Source organism: Psittacula echo, assembly GCF_963264785.1.
Source record: "Psittacula echo genome assembly, chromosome: 9".
In the NCBI taxonomy this organism is placed as follows: domain Eukaryota; kingdom Metazoa; phylum Chordata; class Aves; order Psittaciformes; family Psittacidae; genus Psittacula; species Psittacula echo.
This window is the reverse complement of record NC_137745.1, coordinates 20178461-20198930: the sequence shown is the minus strand read 5'-3', so window position 1 is coordinate 20198930 and position 20470 is coordinate 20178461. Positions and strand designations below refer to the sequence as shown.

The following is a 20470-nucleotide window of genomic DNA, read 5'->3' as shown; positions in this document are numbered from 1 at the left end:
AAGGTCTTATCCACAGAGCAAACTTTTCAGGTATGCCCAAACAATTACCATCACCACACGTTAAGTCTTTTATCTTAGTACAAGCTGCCATGCACCCTGTGAAAATCACGTGGATGTGTTTTGGCACTTTCCAAGATATTATGTAGATTGCTTTTGATGTTGGTAAACTGCCACTATTGGAGAAATCTTCCAACTAGGTATTTGAGAACAGAAAAATAAACTGCTTTATTAAGATAATAGAGTCACCAATAAGATGACACCATGACAAATGCATTACCTTAAACTAAACCAATAAGGCTAAGATTTTCTATAAAATTAACCATTGTAGTTATATAGAATATAATTCAAAATTAAATAAATATGCATATATAGTCTATATAGAAGTATAGGAGTCATAAATAATTCAAAATCTTGTGTTTCTTTATTCTGCTAATTGATATTTTTCTTTAGTTCTTTAAAAGCCCTGCTAAATAAACTTTCTGCAAGAAATAAACTTCAATGCAATAGAAGATGCTCATAGAAGTGCGGGTGTGGAGAATAAGGGGAGAAATAGTCCCAGAGTTGGCAGTACTGAATGGACATGGTAATCTGCAGCTAATTCTCTTCCCTGTAGCAACAACATGGCTGAATGAGAGCAAGTTGCAGATTGATTATCTCCTGCTCCTCCAGCAATTGTCTGTAATCATTCCAAGAGTTAGCTAGCCCCACAAAGGAAGCAACGGGCCTTCTGGGACAGTCTAACCTTAAGCGGACTCAATAAATGCAGGATGACAACTGCAACTCTTTTATTTAGCACCAGTTACATTATAATTAGCAGAGCTGCTGATAGGTATGGAGTAGGGAGAAACTGCATAGATGCACTCTACTAGTTACCTTCTCTGTGAACATGTATTGGTACATCCAGAAAAGGTGTTCTGGCATATACAGACTCTCTGGTTATTCTGCTTCTATAGTGATGTTTGCATTTGACCTCAAAGGAAAAGGATATTTTACTGAGCAGAGGATGAAGCCATCAAGGAGAGAGAAGCTGAGCTGACCACTGTAATAGCACTAGCTATTTTTTGTTGTTGACTTTTTTGTTAATAAAATCAAGACACAAGTCTCTACTACATATGATCCTCCCGTAGCACAGGTTTGGACAAGTCTGAGCGCAGATGGTCTGTGCATGGGAAGTGAGGGAGCACTGTGGAGGTACAAAGCAGGTGTGAGAGCTCATAGAACATGACTCACAGACTGGCAAATACTGTATTTTATCTAGTTTGAATGTGCAATTCTCAAAGAGATACTTGCCCTTCTTTTAATTCCACACCTATTTGTTAGGACCTAGCAAATTCTCCCTCTTTCCTCTGTAGTGATCACATGATCAGCATTAGTGAGATGTAAGAATTTAACTGGGGGATTTAACGGTGGCAAAAATACCCAGCCAAGGTTACTATAATAAAGGTCTAGGAAGACCATGTATTTTTGTTCACATAAGGACACTTGGCTGTATGCTCATTGCTTGGCCACACGCACAGGTGATATCTTGTCTCTTCCCTTAGTGCCACCAACTGCCTCAAAAGAAAAAAAACAAAAAACAAAAAACCCCCGAAACAACTCAGTTGCTGGAAATCTGGAAATCCAAACTGAAGGTCTGTCACTTCCACTGCGTGAGCCAAGTCCTCTGCACTGATCAGGATCAGATTACCTGCAGTTTGTTTCAAGGAATCTGAACATGAAGTGATGCATCCTAAAGAAAGGCTTATAAATCTCACCTGCCTTCTGCTTCATGGCCTGTGCTCCAGCAGTAATCATGAGGGGAGAGGAGGAGTTCTCTTTCCTGTAAGGTGTTTATATTAATGTATCCCTGGAACTCTCAGTTATGCTCTATGATACTGTGGAGTACCCATCCATTCCATCAGGTGGCTCTTTATACACCTGAAATGCAGCTGGTTAGGTTGCTAAGATGTGCTGGCAATGTCCCTTCAAATGCCAGTGGAATAGATCCACTACAGTGTCTAGAAGGTATGATTGTGTGTGTTGTAAGAGACTTACAATGTATTTCTGCCATGCAACTGAATCTATTTAAACAATGTAACTGTGCTAGAAATTTGTTAGTTAGCAAAGAGCAACTCAGCACATTTCTGAAGCGGCAAGTGGTTGTATAGGGTTCAGATATGCACTTTTAGTGCCACAGGGGTTCCCACCATGTCAATCATATGGGAGGGAGCAGGGCAGTGGGAGACTCCTGTGACTGAGTCCATCTCCAGGGCAAAGCAAGTGTGATGTGGACATCCAGATTCCCCCATCCCAGCTCCGGAGATCCTCCTTCAGGGACAGGGGACTTCTAAAATTTCAGTGTAACAAAGTGCACTTTCTGGAGAAAAAGACTTTGTGGCTTATCGGTAATCACAAGAGTGCAACACACCATCACCAGCCAGCTGGAGTAAGCTTCCTCAGAGTACATTGGTTTCTTTTGGAAGTAGGTTTCAGCGCTTCAATACTTTCAGTGTAAAGAACAGTGTGAACAAGCATTTATGAAGCCTGTGCTGTGTTGATATTCGAACCAAACATAATTTGTTTCCTAAGGTATATACAGCACAAAATATGATCCAATCTAATAACACTTAAGAGGTCAGGCAAAGGATATGTTTTTGAATGATTTCCAGAAGCAAAGCCCAGAGTGTGCTCTAGTTCTATAACCACTGTGGCAGCAATCAGTAAATGACAACTGGATTATCTCCCTGCCACCTCCACTTTGGTGGGAGTACCGGGACAGAGAAAGAATATTTGACACTGTCTTTAATAGGATCTGGAGAGGAGAACAGAAAAAAAGGAAAAAAAAAGGACAGAACCTTTCTTTTTCTAGAGATCCTGATATTCTTTTTCTTTGCATCTGATGCAAACTGCAAATGAGACTGTTGTGGTTTAAGCCCAGCCAGCAACCCAGAACCATGCAGCCGCTGGCTCACTTCCCCACCTTCCTCCCCCCGCTCCCGGAGGGATGGGGAGGAGAATCAAAAGAATGTAACTCCCATGGGTTGAGATGAGAGCGGTCCAATAACAAAGGTATAACACAAATCACCACTGCTACCATCAATAATAATAATGATAAGGGAAATAAAAAGGGGAGAGAATACAACCGCTCACTACCCGCTGACCGATACCCAGCCCGACCCAAGCAGCGATCTACCCCTTCCGGGTAACTGCCCCCACTTTATATACTGGGCATGATGTGCTGTGGTATGGAATACCCCTTTGGTTGGTTTGGGTCAGGTGTCCCGTCTCTGCCTCCTCCTGGCTTCCCTTTCTCCCTGGCAGAGCATGAAACTCAGAAAAGTCCTTGGTCAGAGTAAACATTACTTAGCAACAACTAAAAACATCGGTGTTATCAGCATTGTTCCCAGGCTGAAAGTCAAAAACACAGCACTGCACCAGCTACTAAGAAGGAGAAAAAATGACTGCTACTGCTGAACCCAGGATAGAGATAATGCAACTTAACTACCACCAACATACTTGAACATACCCTGATTAAATTCCTGGAAATTTCTTACGGTTTCAAAAGTGCCTGCAAGTAAAGATCAAAGCAATATTTGATCCAAACTGTCACCACAAGATGAAGAAAGCGGTAGAAGAGGCTAGAAACCACATCCTTGGTCCCATTCCTACAGTGGAACAGCTACTATTAAAAGCTGGTGTTACCAGTAATTATCAACACATGGCTCACCATATTCACTGCTTTCACACAGTGGCAAAAGGAACTAGGTGAACTCTCTGGGTTTCTTGGCACTTCTGCACTGCCTTTTGTGGGGATATAAAGTCTTTTTCCTTAGGATATTTCATCTGTTCATTAGTGAAACCACACTTCTAGATTGCTAAAAGACAATTCTTTCAATTCTTTGCTAGACAGAGGCAGTGGTGTTGAGTTCAGTTAGGTCTAGATTCACCAAAGCTCTGAAACAAATGTCATTTTTAACCCTAAACACTTTTCTGTCTGTACTAGTGATTGTCTTGGCAATTATTTGACCTGAGTCAGCAACAAAGGTTTGAAGGAACTACCTAGGAAGGTACCAACAGTTTTTCTCTCTCTGTGGGGTTTGTCTTCTACAAGTACAATCTCTCTGAAGCCATCTGAGTGATGATGAGATCGACACATAGAATTGGATATGCTTATTTTACAGAGGACTAGTAAATTGCTGCTACAACCTTCCCATCCACAGACCCCAGCCTGTGCCCATTCTGATTCATATGTCACAGGTATCTTAGCTCGTAAGTGGATATAGGGTACTGGGTGCAAGGGGGAGACCAGAATCTCACCTGAACACAGCTGGGTTATGCAAAGCCCACATACATAAAATCCCCTCCATCCAGAGGGGGAGGAGAAAAAAACACACACAGCCCTCCAAAAACCCCTCTATTATTGGACCAAATGGATTGAATGCATCTTTTTTCTACATGTAATATCCCCATCACTGGCTTTCTTTCAAGTCACATGGCCAGCAGAGTGGTCAAGTTCTGTCTTTCTCAGACAGAGACATTTTTATTGCAAAAAATTAAAATCACATGAACTCAGTGCATTGATGGTAACTGGGAGAGGCAAGGGGGTGCTGAATGACCCTGTTTTATTAAAACTGATTACTTATTTCCTCATCTATTTGTAAATTAGGGTGGTTTTTTTAGTCTTTCTGCAAAAGAAAGGCTCATTACTGAAGGAAATTAAAGTCCAAATGCATTTAAAGCTGATAAAGGAAATGCCTGTTAGTGCAGCATGTCTTTAGCCGGTCAGTTCCATCCTACAGCAGATCATCAAGACAAATATCACAGCTGAAGGCTGAAAAAGGCACGAAAGACATGATGTCTGCCAGTAATATACGTAGCCTGACAAGACAAGGTGACACAGGGATAATCACGTTTCACACTCCAAGGCAAAGCTGTTGGGCTGCAAAGGCCAGGAAGTTCTTCCTCATACCACAAACATTTCAATTTGAATTTTGCTCTTTCTTGCATTGGTGTGGTGCAGGATATAGTAGAGGGTACGAGGAGTTTTGGTCAGGTGCAGAAGGCTTGTGCTCAGTTCTCAACAGCTTTAGAGACAAAACTCTCCCACCTTCAACCACTGCTTCTGGAGGTGCTCACAGAGCAATGGAGCTGGGGCAGGTCTTGCTCTGGAAGGGAAGGCAGGAAGTGAGGACCAGACAGGGGTTTGGGCATCCTTTCAGGGAATGTCTTCTGGCCCAGCCTGGGTCAGGATAAGCAGAGGAGGGATGAGAGAAAACCTGACAGTGAATTTTTCCCAGCCATGTCCCAGGTGTGCTGAGATGGATGGGCTGCTCTTGCTTGAGGCTCCTGCACAAACCTGCACAGCCAGTCCATGTTTCAGGCTCAGCCACATGTACTCTGGGTGCACGATTCCCCTCCCCAGCCCTGTGGCTTAAAACCACTAGGAAAAAAAAGCAACACTAAAAGCTGGACATGCCTGAAAACACAACACAGTGGCCTCGGGCCTTTGACAAGTGGCACCCCTCTCCATGACCCGTGGCGGCCTCAGCTTGTGCTCAGCCTGGTGCTCTGGCCCTTGTCCTGCATTTCCTGTAAACAGGGAACACTTCCTCCTCAGAGATGACCTGGCAATGAACTAGCAGGGGCTGATGCTTGGCTGGACCGCACCCAGCGCCCCACCATGCCAGAAGGTACAATGGGGCAGCGGATAATACGTAATAGGTTATTAAAGGTAGCTCTGCCCTTTATAGATTCCTTTGAGCACATTATTTATATCGCATGTCAGCCACCACAGAGCTTTTACTTTCATTAAATCATTAGCTTCACAGGCACCTAGAACTTTGCTATCCAACAGCACCAGCAGAGGTTTTCCTTAAGGAATGAGCACAGCTGTTCTTATGCTTCTCTTCTTCTTTCCCTTGCTAAACCACAGCCCTGTTGTTCTCCAGCACACTACATCCCCATCTCTGGCAACCTTTTGCTATGCTGAATCCTTGTAATGCTTGGAAACCTGAACTGAGAGGGGCAAAAAAGACCCAAGTGCTTGGCACTGACAAAAGTCTCTGTTTTGTGCTGTGAAACTCTTCTTCCTTCCCAGACCGTGTAGGCCATACATCTCCATCATGTTGAAACTTGCCATATTGCACATCTGTCAAGGGACAGAAGATAGCAAAGAAAACATCTACTAATTATCAGGATGGGTTTCAAGTGATTTGCTGAGCAACCCCTAGTCACAACACAAACGGCCTCTGACAGTGAAACCACCCAGCACTTTTGCCCTATTCTCCTCTATAAAATATTTATCTTAGTGACAGTTTGAGTTTGGATACAGTGGTGAAAAACTGGGAGGAATTTACCCTAACTTTAGTGGAGTCACTTGGTATTTATACTTGTGATCTTTGAGCAGAATAAGACCCTCTGATTTCACTCTGACCCCCCAAAAGACTTATTCCTCTCATAAATCAGTGACAGAATAAGCCAGGACATAGGACTGCATTAATAAGGAGAAGATCTCTCCTGTAAGAAGTGGTCTTCAGCTAGTCCTCTCAGTGTGAGTACACCTCTGTGGGGAGACCACTATCTGGGAAGCAAAGCTGAAGCTTCTGACCTACTGCAAATTCTTTGTCATTATCTTCAGCATGTTTCTTAACAACTTTGTGCTTTGGCTGTCATTTCTGTAACAGAAATGGTTAATCCCAGAGCAATGTCATGTTTAAAATGCAAGTAAGACTGAGGGCTTTGGACACCTTGGTCTGCACAAATCACCTGTGGGAGTTTTGCAAATGGAGCTAGGCAGAACAAAGGCATGTTTCTAATGCAGTGTGGGCTCTCCTGGTGATGCCTAGTGTTGGCTGACTGCTTCTGCTGTCCTACAACCATAATAAAGAGTTTTAAAGTTTTAAATAGGTAAAAACCTGGGTCTAGATGTGTTTCATGGCTGCACAAGGAGGTTATTGACTACACTAAGAATCACAGAACTAGAATATTTTGGCAAGTCCTGTTCCTTAGTGTCTTTAGATTTGTACAATATAGCAGCGGCTCTGTACTTTTTCACATATGGTACAGCTGAGTCTACACTACTGAGTCTGGAATCTAGCCTGGACTGAGATGTGATTAGGTGTCAGTTAGGCAAATGTGATCCTTACAGCAGCAGATGGATCCAACTCATTATAATCTTCAGAAGATCCAGGTTAACATAATTCTTGATTGGTAATAGAAGTGAAAACTCAAAGGAGAATGCCAGCTTGGAAATGGTATCAGTGAAATGCAAACACAAAACTGAAATTGAATTAATAATCATTTGCTGCAGCCAGATTTTTTAGTGATCTACTTATTAATAGAAATCTGAATTCTTGGCACCCAATTCCAAAAGACAGAAGAACTGGTGGAAGACAGAGGGCTTGGCTTTGTGGTGGGAAACATTCTTGGACTTTTTTCTAAGCTATTCAGAGTTGCGTCAGGAAAGACACAACTTTAGATAACATAGAAAATGGTACTTCCAAAGCAGGTAATGCCAGTTCTCAGTTTTTCTTTTCTTTCTTCTAAAGAGGCGTATTTTAGTCTTAAATTAGGAGAAGAAGCAGGAACACATCACCAATACCTGACAAAGTCTGAATCTGCTGGGATACTCTGACAACCTATGAATTTCTTGCAAGTAATGCCTTGCTTAGAAATGAAGTTACAAAGACTTTGCATGATAATGAGTCCAAATAAGAGAATTATCTCTAAGCATTGTCATAGCATTATTGATTTAAATTTCAACCAGTTGGTCATGCACATGGGGAAATATAGGCAGAACATGGAATTTCAAAAGTGGTATTAGAACAGTAGACACCCATGACTTGTAATGGCCATTTCCAAGTGGAAATGACACTTCTATGGCTTTAAGGTGTCCTTTTCAATGCAGTAACATCAGTCTTTCAGATCCAGCAGTATAAATGTGCCCAAGTATGCAGTGTGAGTACCTTCAGTAGCAGCTGGCAAAGAGATCTCACACAGTGCTTTACATATTTATGTCCTGCAAACAGACAATTAGCCTCACAGTAACTTGTCATAAACTCTTCATTTGACATGTGCCTCAGGATGAGAATCATGCTGAGGTTAGAAGGGAGTGAAGAGAGAGGTGTAGGAACAGTGTATCCTGATAAGGTGTCAAACTGCATCCCAGTCTACCAACTCTGCAGAAAAAGAACAAACAAACCAATAGCTACTGTGCAGGATTGCATACATGTATACAGGACTGGTTTCAACTTACAATAAATCAGAACAATAATCTGGTTAGATTCTGTCGGGCTTTCTGAGGTTTGATGAATGATTTTCAGGTTCTGAATTATTAATGGATCCCAAAGTAAACTTTACGGGGAAAAAAGCCATAGAGAGGTGATTTATGGGATGAAGTCCCGGTGCTAATTTTAAACCCAAGAATTTTGATTTGGGTGGGGCCCCAAAGTGATATTTGACATTTTCAGGATGAAATATTGTAAACCTATCAGCCTGTTCCTTTCAAATTCAACCTCTAAGATCTGCATTCTACATTTACCTCAAAATAGCCAAGTCCATCAAAGAGGCTAAAGCAATGTGGGAAGGTAAAAAAATACTATCTATTTTGATCTGGATGTGGTAACCTGAGTGATGCACACACTCCCAGTGGGTTGGCTACATGACTGACATGGGGAAATCACTGATGCGCACAAAAACCCCTTTGCAGATAGGCATTACTTTACAAACTGTGGTGTTGAAGCCACTGGCAAAAAAGGTTGTAAAAGGTCAAGAGGTAATTCTAACCACTCTGAAAAGATCTTGTCTGGCCCTATATGGTGTGGTATAGCAAGATGTTTTGCAGCAGGTAAGCTGTTCTCTGCCCTAAACAATACGTTCACTTATCACTTAAATGAAAAAAATTATCTGGGATGAAAAGCAGGCCTCGGAGAAGCAGACACTGGGTTTTCTAGATCTTAGGCTACAGCATGCAGGAGTTTCCGTTAAACTCTCTCAGAACAGATTATTGTTCACATAGAACTCTTTATGAATTTTTCCCTTTTGGAAAATGTCTGCTCTCACTCTGTTTTGGGTGCTAGACTGAATTACCAGGGCAGTCAAATCATAAACAGCTGCTCAGATCCTCAAAGGTACAAATCCACAGAGCATGCCAAGGTACCCCAAATGAGCATCTGGCACAGTATCGTTTTCTCATCCAGTTTCCACTTACATAGTGACTTTTCTGATTATGCCATGTTTACCAATACTTTTCTGACTATGACCTCTGAATCTGTTGTAGGCATATCGTTAGAAAATTGGGACTTATGTAGATATATAGTTAAAAAACCAGCATTTGTATTACTATGGAAAAGCCTGAACAAATACAGGGGCCTCCAAAGAGGTCAGGATGACCTGGGAACAACACTGCCTAATGAAGAGACGACAGCTATGGAGAAGGCTTTGGCCTTGTATAGGCAGATTAAGAAACAGGGCTAACAAATCTCTAATCGGGAAAAACTATCCTTGAAGATTGATACATCCTGGAAACATATGGACACCATCACGATACAACTTCAACATGTCAGCACAACATGATTAGGGTCCTTCAGATCAGCTATCCTCATTATAATACTAAAAATCATGCCTTCAGGTCAAAATATCCCTTCCCTGTGCATGCGTAGTAAGGATAGTAGTGATGTGATCTGATCTAAATTAACTGACAGATCTTTAAGTGGTGAGAGGGTTATGAGGAGTTACTAACCCGAACTGAATTGTCTAAATTTGTGAATTTTGCATGGGGTGGGTGCCAGCTCTGTGGGATACCACCTCACACCCCTTTTTTGCTCAAACTCAGGGTAAACAAATGCTTCAGCTCTGTACGCGAATTGGTTGTTGCACACTGGGCGATGGACCCTGTTTTCAGGACAACAAATCCACTTAGAAAGAGATGATACATTTCACAGAAAGAAACCGTCTGATGAAATGGCACGTATCACAGATCAGAGATCAGGGGTATGTTCCTGATTATTCTTTATTTATTTATTTTTGGTGGTGTAATCTATTCATTCAAACTTGGAACCAGAGTCTTTATGGTCTATTTTCATTTTATTGCCAGTTCATTATTCCGTATTTTCCATGGAAAATACAGTAAGTTCAACTTAATGAGCACCATGCTGCTCTGCAGTACTCTTAAGATGGAAGGGTAGTTGTCATTTCCCTGTATAGCAAAATCACCTGCTTTTTCAATGCCGTGCAGTCAGGTCTGGGAACAAGCCGGGGTAAAATGCAGTACAGCTAGGATCAGAAGGAAAGCTGCCCAGATGACAGTAGTAATATTCCCTGTTAAAAAAAAACCAACCAGCCAACCAATACAACAAACAACAACCCCAAAATGAGGAGAAAGTATTTTTTTCTTGAGTGAGACTGAGGAAACTCCTCTCTTACTGCCATCAGCATTACTCCAACTATTTTGCAGCCAGAGCCACAAAGGAATTTGTACAGATTATACAACCTAAAGGTTGTTATCGACCAAAATGTCCTTCACTATTGAGGGCTGTTTTCATAGATGGTCTGCCCTGGCCTAAATCTCTCCCACAGAGACTTTCTAAAGCTGTGGCAGTTTATGCTAAATGTGTCTTAGCCTTAAGCTAAGATCCTCAAAATAATTTTGCTACTATGAAAAGTTTGAGGGGGTTTAGACAGTAGATCCTTCGAAACACAAGCCAAAAACTGAGCTGTCTGTTGCTCTCAGGCCAGCATAGGCTCATCCTGCCATTTCGTCATGGGGTAGAAAAACACTGAAAAATGCTTTTTCTTGCATCGTTGTAATAGTAGTTCTTAGTTCTGGTGCTGAAAGATTCAGTGACCTCAGGCAGTGTAAGGGAAACTGTGTCTGAAATGCTTCTCTTCCCCTCACAGAGACCAGTCCTGAACAAAGCAGTGCCCAGTCTCTTGGGTTTTAAAGTTCCTGAGCTCCTGCAACCTGGGTGTGCATAAATACCTCCCTATCAGAAGGGCAGGGAGGTTTGGCAGCCTTTCCTATGTTTTCAGAGAGATCTGGAGGCATAGAAAAGGAACTGACACTACTGAGAAACCTCTTAATATTACTGAAAAGTTGCCCTTCCAGTATGGACTCCCTTTGGACTTAAAATCACTTACTGGATTTGAGACTCGACTACCCTGCAGCCTTACCAGGAAAACAAATGGAGCTCCTGGAATTCTAAACTAACCATGACCTTCCGGCTGGACTATTTTCCCCTGATGTTTTGGGGAAATATCAAGTGAAGTGAATTTTCTTGCATTTCAGAGGTTCACCCAGTGGTTAAGCAGAATATGTCCAGAAACAGAGAAACAGTTGAACTGCTAGTACATGAGGCTGAGTGGAAACGCTCAGTGGCTCTCCTCTGCCTCCTGAAATGTCAGTCTCAGTTCCCAGATTACAAATCGAGCTGGCTACAGTTCTGCTTGGCTGAGGTTTTTTTAGTTGAAAAATCAGGCTTGGAATGATTAAAAATTGTGTTGATTTGCGACATCGGCCTGGGATTGATCTATTAATGAATTCTGATCCTGCTACCCCTTATAATTCTGGAAAATCAAAATGAACTTCATTCTGCAATTCAAAACTATGGTTCAGTTCTGAATTTACTTCAGTATCTCTATCTTTCCCCGTACCCCACTCCCCCACCCCCACAAATGAAACAATCAGAATAAATGCTGGGAACTACAGAATTCCCCTTTTTTCCCCTCTATTTTCTTAGGCTTTTCAGTTACACAGACATATGTTAATCTCTTGCAGGCACTGAAGCAATGTTTTCCCCTAGAACTGCAGTCAAAGTTAAATTGGCAAGATAAATTGTTTGTCTAGCACAGTTTAAAATATGTTTTTACATTTTTGTCACCTTGCTATATGTTGCTCTCACTGTGGCTCTTTACCCTGAGTGTATTCACTGTGATGCATTCTTTCTTCACTGCCATTGTCTAGATTTTTTTAAGCCTGACAGTGTGAAGGCAGAAAGTTTAAAGGAAAGATTTTGAGGTGCTCAGTTTTAGCTCACACATTGTCCTTATCCAGAAGACCTGACTTCAAAAGATATGTCGTACTGTATGCAGTCCAACTCTTCTGAAGGCATGTGTGCTAAGGAAGAGACTCTTCTAAGCTCTTGTAGCCAGCTCTCAGAACTAAGAATGCAGTCTGATACCTGGAATGTAAGGGGGTCACCCAGCCTTTCTGAGAAGCTTTCATCAGGAACACCAAACTAGCTATCCTTGAATAGGTCCATCTGCCCAGAGGGCCCAACAGAGAGATGTAATGGGTTAATACCCAAGTTTTTGGCCCAAACTTACTGAATGTATTCAAGACACAAGGACAAACTTCCAATAGACTGAAGAGGTATTTAATTTGAGACAGCTGAGAATAGCTGGAGACTGCTGAATCCAAGCAACTGTCACTTGTCTCAGTTCTTTAGTACCTACTGGTATTTCCTTGGAGAAGTCTGAGGACATTCCTGTGATACTGTTAAAGCTGATGTAGCATGAGCCAGACAGAGCACGAAAAGGTGTTCACTGATGAAAGGTCTAAATCTGTTTGCTCCAGGCCTTTTAAGGATAGCATCTAATTAATCCAGCCAATTACTCAAGTGAAAGGGTTCTTTTTAAAGGGGTCTTGGCAAAACAGATTGCTTCTTAAATATGTTCTTCCATCCATTAACTCTAATTGGTTGCTCAAGATAAAATTAATTGTTGTATGGCACTGACCAGCAAATCTTTCAGACAGTTTTTACATTAACCCCCTTGAGTCCTGTAAAAGAAGAATCCTTGTAGGATAATTAAAAATGCGCTGTACATTATAAATAACTTTGCTGGGTGGCACAACAAACCATAAACTCCTAGATTAGATTTTCGTTTAAAATGCAATAGCATTCTGCTGGTTCTGTTGCAAATCTAATCTAGAGATAGCCCCCATACTGTTGAGCGGTGGGTTCTGGAAAGGCAGCAGAATTGTAATGTGCAACCTCTAATCCAATAAATCTTCCCAGTAAGGCTCAGGGTGGGGGTGGGAGAGGAGAAAGGCATGCGTAGAACACTCAGTGACAGTAAAAGACCTGACCATTTTAAACAGGCTGCATCTTGCTGATCTGCAGTCTCATCACCCTGTCTGCAGTACATGGGGGTTTTGTGTGTGTGGTGCTGGGAACGCTTAAATCACACCAACATCATGTCTGTGTTGCATAACCGTCATCCAGGGCAAATCTGCAATACACAGCAGACTCTCTCCTCTGGTGTAACCCCACTGAAATGTATTACTGGCTCATATAATGTAAACAGAGAAGACAAAGAAACCTACCCAGGCTTACAAGCCCTCAGGACATGAAGATGCCCACATGTACACACTCCTCCTTCTCTGCACTGTAATTTGATCAGAAAAGTAGCTGTCAGAATGGAGTCCTGCTGCTAATAAAGCCAACATCTACTGAGGACTTCAGCATAGCAGGGAATTAGCATCTCTATGTTCATGCTTTAATGACAATAACCTTCCAAACAGACTGGGTTTTGTTTTTAAGGGCTTTTGAGTGCTACATAGGTCAGGCATAGACACTGGATGGCATGAGCTCTACAGTTAATTCTCTAGCATGCAGACTATCTGCACTTCTTTCTCACTCCTTTTCTTACATAGACTTCTACAAACACACCTATCTGTGATTAAAGCACATGAGGTGAGTGATCACTAGAGGGGAAGAAGGTTTTTCCTACTTACCCTCTTATTAAAGAGTAAAAGCCTTTGAAGGAAAAGAATGGTAATAACATTTATTATATATATAAAAAAAAAAAGAAAAAGTGCTTTTTGCTTACAAGCAATAGAGATCTGCAGGGCCAGGCTCTAATCCCAGCCATCTTCTGAAAAATCCTTTAAAGTCTCTGTTGATTTTCTAATTAATATTTGAACAAAAGGCATCTCTAACCAGTCATGCAGAGACTTCCAAAACTCTTCTAATATCCTTTACAGAAACCTTCCCAGCTCTCCCATACTCCTGGAATGAGTTTAAGCGTGTGAATTTGAGTAAAGCAGACCACCCTTTTAAAACAGTTCTGGTTCCCTTCCTAACAGAACAGAGTTGTTTTATGAACTGCAATTATAGCTACATTTTTTTTGAATGACAGACTGAATATGTGAACCACAACATTCCAAAATACTCCAGAATATTTTGGAAATGAGGAAAGCATACTGAGGCTATGATCGACGGCAGGCAGAAAGAATGACTGAGACTTGGCAAAACTGGTGAATCCATATTATGGATTCTAAGTAGAAAGCAAAACGAGGGAATGAAATTCTGAAAACACCCAGCCTGTGCCAGCCTCCTGACTGTACCAAAACTCTGACAAAAGACTCTCTCCATCTCTCTTAAAAGCACTGGAAGCGGTACTATGGTAGACTACAGAATGAGTGTTTGAGGTGTCTGCCATACCCTTGATGTTTATCAGACTGCCATGTGCATGGCTGATGCTCTGAAGGTCAAGCTGGGTTAATGAAGCTATTCTTTAAGACCTGACAGAATACTCCAGTTCTGGCTTTCATGTGATGGAAGTTTAGCCAGTAACTTTGGTGAAATTGCTCTGACTTACAGCTGCCAAGGGACAAGGCAATGCCATAGGGTACAGTGTGCTGCCCCAGAGGTGAGGCACATCTGTCTCTTGCTTTCAGACAGAACAATTGGCTTGTGTTGCTCTGCACTTTATAGCTCAGCTCTTCAGAGGAAAGGGGCTAGAAAGTGACTTCCGAAGAGCAAATGAAAATTGAGTCTGATTCAGGCTATCTGGACTGGAGAAAGAACAGGGGAATTCTGTTCAATTCCACTTATGTCCCACTATTTCTACACTGTACAGAAGGCTAATGATGATCTATACTGTCATACACCCGAATCAGAGTTTAATTATTGATACCACATAGCTAAATGTTGGGGATAACTGCACTTCAATAACTGCACTTCAGGGGGCAATATTCCCAGTTCCATTCTTGCAATGGTAATTCTAAGTTAAGATGTATTTCTAGAACACTTTCATTATTTTACTTTTTCTATAAACTTGATTGCTTCTAATTAGAAATTATTGCTTTAAATCTACTCCACGTGGGCTTTCCTTTTAAGCAAGAAAATTAAACAGTGAATCTTCTCACCTGTCAATCTCTGTAAACCCCCCTCCTGCCTTGCTCTTCCCCAGTCAAACAGGGTATTGGAGGTTCCTGGATTATTATAATCTTTTATAGCACTCTCACATTCTGTTCTCTGAAATGTAATGAAAGAGTTGCTCTTGGCCGTTCATCAAAAATGCAGCAATTCCATAAGGTATCGGCAGACACTAAATACCAGTGCTCTGCAGGTGAATGCTCCAAAGAGAAGTTCATGGGCTCAAGCCTCACATATTGCAAGGGTTTAATCCAGCACATTTGTAATCTCAAATGGTTGAAGTATGCCTCGGGATATGAGCAGGCAGGAGTTCAAAGTAATTTTAATCCCTGTGTGGTTGTGGTAGGGCTGTGTTTTATAGGTATTCATATTACAGAGCTTAAATCTATTGAGAGATATTTTAGGCGGAACTGCTTTAGTAGGAAATAAAACATTCATGTCCATACGTCACATATGCTTGCATAAATAGGTTCATGTATTTGTTGTTGTAGGATTTGCTTTGCTTTATGATCAAACCATATGCTGTTTCTCCAAGTATATTGTGTTATTGGATGTGTATTACCCATTTAATTTCATCAAAGCTTTGTCTTTGTCCAAAATATCCTGACAAATAAAGCAAATAATAGCTATCTCAGCAGCAATGTATGCATTGCTGTCTGCCTGATGCTCTTTCCCTTCACCCTGGTTATTTTGATAAAGGGGTTGGTCAGGAGCCTAGCCTTCATTTCTCCCCAAACAGCAAAAACTGCATGCACAACAAGCAGCAGACTGAAAAAATATGTTCATGCCTTGACCTTGAGACTTCCTGAACCAGTTTGGATTGGCTCTCCCTTCGAAACAACAGGCTTCCACAGGAAGTTCATAAATGGGCCCAAGTCACAGCAATTGACGTAGTTTTAGTATTTTTAACTTGGTTCTTCAAGAACTACCTAAGATGGGCGGCTTTTCATGAACACAAAGGACTGGCCAGCTTTTCCACACGCAAGCGTCAGCGTGCTGCGCACAGTGCAAACTGCTGAAAGCAGCGTGAGGAACAGGCTGTCTGGCCCTGCTAGCACAACTTCTGCCCAGCACTACCCTGAAGACATGTGCGTTCCACTGTGCTCCACCACATCCCAGTGTTGGCACTAGGGCTCCCAACACCATGGGCAGCCAACATCTCCACAGCTGGACCACATGCCTGCATCCCAGACCCCTCAGCTTTGGGCACAGCTTAAGCAGTGATGCAACCTTGTTCCCCATGCCATACTCGCCTCCCCCACCCCTGCCAGTTCTTGTCTCTCTCAGAAATACAAAGCACTATACATCATTCTTGCTTAGAAATCCTTTGCAAGATTTATTCAGAGCTGTTAAAAGTTCTTTTACTCCTCAAGTCTGAAATATCAAAAGAGGGATGTGTGAAATGCCCATTGTTTGTTCCATTCACAACGACGAGGAAAAGATCGGACAAAATAAATGTTGCAAAGAAGCAGAAGTATTGAATCTTTAGAAGAATGATAGATGAAAATGGACATGAACCCCTTGCTTCTAAGATGTTTATCTTTTTCACACATTTAACAGAATGCAACTGCATTAAAGACATTCCTTTTCATTTACTGGCTTTGCACCTTGTTTTCTCATTACCTGTTTAACATGAACTTAATGGCAAACACTCTCATTTACATCTCTGCACTCCACTGATTGTATGCTATAATCTGATGACAGATTCAAACTCAAAGGTCTTGAGTGCACCCCTCCTATGTAACTATGAAAAGTACATTTTTTGTTTGCAATTTAACTCATCTATGAATCAGCAGCTCTGTCAGAGGGCAGTAATCATAAGCTTTAAAGCAACTTTTAAAATTAATTGTCTAGTCTGATTAGATCATGATTTGGGATTTTCTGGTCTGTACTTAACTGATGCAGGTTGAAAGATAAATTATGTGTATATTGTTGCTTTGAGAAATTGACTGGAATGAAAAAATGAAACAGGACCCCTTCCAGCAAATTGGCTCTCTTTTCCTTCAGTCGAGAATCAGAACCCTTTCCTACTGAAGAACAAAGCAAGCTGCTCCCACCCAAGCCACAGAAATTAGACCCATTGGATAAACCAAATATTTTTAAATGGTTTTTTTGCTTGGGTTTTGTTTTTTGTTTTTTCCCACTCACAAAGGCTTATCTTGTATTCTTCCAATCTTTCTCTTAAGCATTTCCTGAGAAGGGGTATAGGCCAAGCAACGTGGAGGATCTGTCTATGATACATAGCAGGGGAGGCCTTGCCTGTTTGGCCAAGGCTAGCAGGTCTTACATAATAACTTATTACAGTACCTTTCTGTTTCCTGGTCTGTGATTTGCTGCTTGTTCTCAAAGCCAGTGAAGCTGCTCATATCCACATAGCCGTCATTCTCATTAGCAGCAGATATTGCCCTGCTGGGATCTTCAAAAAATTCAGTAAAAGTTCCTGTTCTGGTGGATCTTCGAGGAGGAATTTGTATGTTTTCATAATCAGAGCTCATAGCAGGAATGTTCTCATAGTCAGATGTGTCAGCATTGGGAAAAGAAATGGACCTGGGTTTTGTTAACGGGAGTGGCATGAAAGGAGGTCTGGTCCGGTCCTCGAAAGATTCCACCCTTGACACACTCCTGCTGAAGGACTTGGGTGTTCCTTTTCTTTTACTGTCCTTATAGAAAAGCACAGCTGAGGGAGACTCAGATGCACGGAGCTTGCCCACATGTGATTTTAGTTGAGGTGAGTTACTTAGGCTTCTCCTGTCCAGCTCCATCAGCCTTGGAGGCCCATGATAGCTGGACTCTGAAGAGGACCTTGAAGAGGAAACATTAACATCTACATGGACTTTACTTTCAGCTTTTTTCTTGAATTTTAGAGTGAGGAACCTCTTAAAGGAAGACTTCTTTTTCTTGGAATACTTATCAGGTGAATCATTCTCTATCAAAAGTGAAGGGGAACTTTTAGTGATTGGCTTTTTGGTGATGTAGGCAAGTTCAAAAGGAGGTGGTATATCCACAACTGAGGATGGAGTAGATACACCACATGATGAAGGATGATTTCTCTGGGAAAAACTACCGGAGGAGCCATTGACACAAGGCAACGACAAATTGTCTTCTGTCCTTCTTATTCTACCATCGTCCAGTACACAGCCATCACTTTCTCTGTAAACAGAGACAGGTATCTCTCTCCCCTCAACAGAGTAAGATCGAGGATATAAAATGAAACGTCTTGACTTCGTTCGTAATGCCCTGTTGGCTTCCATTGGTTTTCCTTCCACTGTAAAAAAGCTATTGCTTAAATCTGTACCGGGGCCATTGTGGGAAGATAGCAAACCAGTTTCAGGTCCAGTTTCTTCTGGCACTGTTTCTGGGACATAGCCTGGCATTTTCCCAGAGAGTGACCGTGTCCTGGTGACAACACTTTTACGATCAATGGGCAGCAAGTTGTTTTCACCATCCGTGCCTAATTTGTCCTGTTTATTGTGATCAGCTCCTAAATCAGTCTGCCCATCATAAGCAATTTCATTTTCTGTGGGAAGCACGTAAGGGTCATCTAGGGAATCATTGTTAATTTCTTTTTCCTCTGATTCTTCAGGCACAATCACCACTTCAGGGACTGCTAGATTTTCATGCAAGACATGTCTGGTCTCACATTCTACATTCATTTTGCCATGCTTACAGACTTCTAACTCTTCCTCAAGTGGGATCTGTTGAGGTGGACTTGGGACACTTTGGCTGAGGCTGTTTGCTTCCACCTCATTGTCTTCAAGTTGCAGCTTATCTGAATTAGAGGTTTCCACCATACTTTCACCATGCTCTTCAACAGTCACATTTTCCAACTCTGGCTCCATCCCTGGACTAGTAGGTAGACTTTCAGAGATCACATTGTCTTCATCCAGAGAGATCCCTTCTGTTTGAAGATTCTCATCTGAATGTTCCATGGGTATTTCCTCATCACATTCATTCTCACACGGAGCATTTTGACAGCTATCATCCATACTCTGTGCATTCACAGTTTCTTCTTCTCCTCTCCCAGAGTCGTTGCTTGCTTCACAGGCTACCTCTGATGTCTTCTCATCACTCCTTTCAGTGATCTGGCAGCCATCACTGGCATTTCCTGTGTTTGTATTATTGGGCTCATTTGGGTCTGCTTCTTCCTCTTCAGCTACTGCTTGATGCATGGACTCTCCTAAACCACTTTCAGCACTGGGTTCATCTTCACATGGTTCTATGTCAGGAGCGATTTCTTCATTGGCCTCCTCAGGCAGCATGTCAGGGCTTGCACAGCCATCATTTTCTAAGTCCCCTTCTGTGTTTAAATCAAGATTTGTGTGTGCACTGTGGTCACCATCATGTGCTAGACATCCATCTCCCTTTTCTAAAATCTCCAGCAGTTCCTCCTCCTCCTGTTCTGCCTTCTCACAGCCTGGAATTGATTCGTCTGCAGGTAGTGGCATTACAGTGGTATCTTTAAGCATATCACCCATTAGTTCCTCATCCCTATTTATAATGTTACCAGTGTCAGTCTTAAAATCACTGTTGTCTTTAACCAGTTCCAGGTTGTTAGAAGTTTCCTCCTTGGTTTTGGTTTCACTATAATCACCTACATCCTCCTGCTCCTCATTTACATTTTTGGAAGCATCACTATCCCCATCAGGGGTATTTGAGGACTCCTCACAAAGTGCTTCAGACTGGTCACAGTCTCTGGTTGACTCTTCAGAGTGTGGTTTCATTGGTTCAGCAATATCTGAAGAGTTATGGTGCTCATCTTCAATGACTTCTTGATCACCGGTATCCTCATCATTAGCAATGTTATTTTCTTCCATCTCTAGCTCTTCTGGAGTTCCCAAGACCTCATTTTCCACAGAGGAATCTAGGTTCTGGTCATGCTCATGTTCCAAGTCATCACAGTCTTTGCTGGTCAGCTGAGCTTCAGGAACTACAATGTATTCATTATCTGCCTCAGATTCTGAGCAATCAGCATTGCATTGGTTTCCTTCATACAGCTCTCCATCAAGACATACCAGTTTCCCATTTGAGCATTTATTTAAGTTATTGTTGGTATAAACACCTGATTTGCCCTCAGTCTCGGCTGAGAATTTTGGCTTGGGAGCGATAGGTGGTTTGGGACCCCTCGACATAGAGTTTGGGTTATGAAGAATATCAGCCCTTGGCAGTGAAGGAGAAAATTTGGAGACAGCTACTGGAGAAAGATGACCAATAACCTTTGGTTTCGGTGCTAGCGGTGGCTTTGTGATTTCTGGAGAAAAGAGAGAAAAGCCATGTCAGTCATCTTGGTTTCTTATTAAAGCCAGCAGAATATACCCTACAGTAAACGTTATCTT

At 41.9% G+C, this 20470-nt stretch overlaps 1 protein-coding gene across 1 annotated transcript in view; it reads right to left on the bottom strand.

The window, feature by feature from the left end:
* The window catches only part of FGD5 (FYVE, RhoGEF and PH domain containing 5), a gene marked incomplete at both ends in the record, with an annotated part of 89298 nt that overhangs the window by 57570 nt on the left and 11258 nt on the right, over positions 1 to 20470 (bottom strand). Inside the window, one exon of the mRNA XM_080625168.1 lies at positions 17445 to 20385. Within this exon, the coding sequence (XP_080481294.1) occupies positions 17445 to 20385 (2941 nt within the window). The remainder of the gene's footprint in view (positions 1 to 17444; positions 20386 to 20470) is intronic.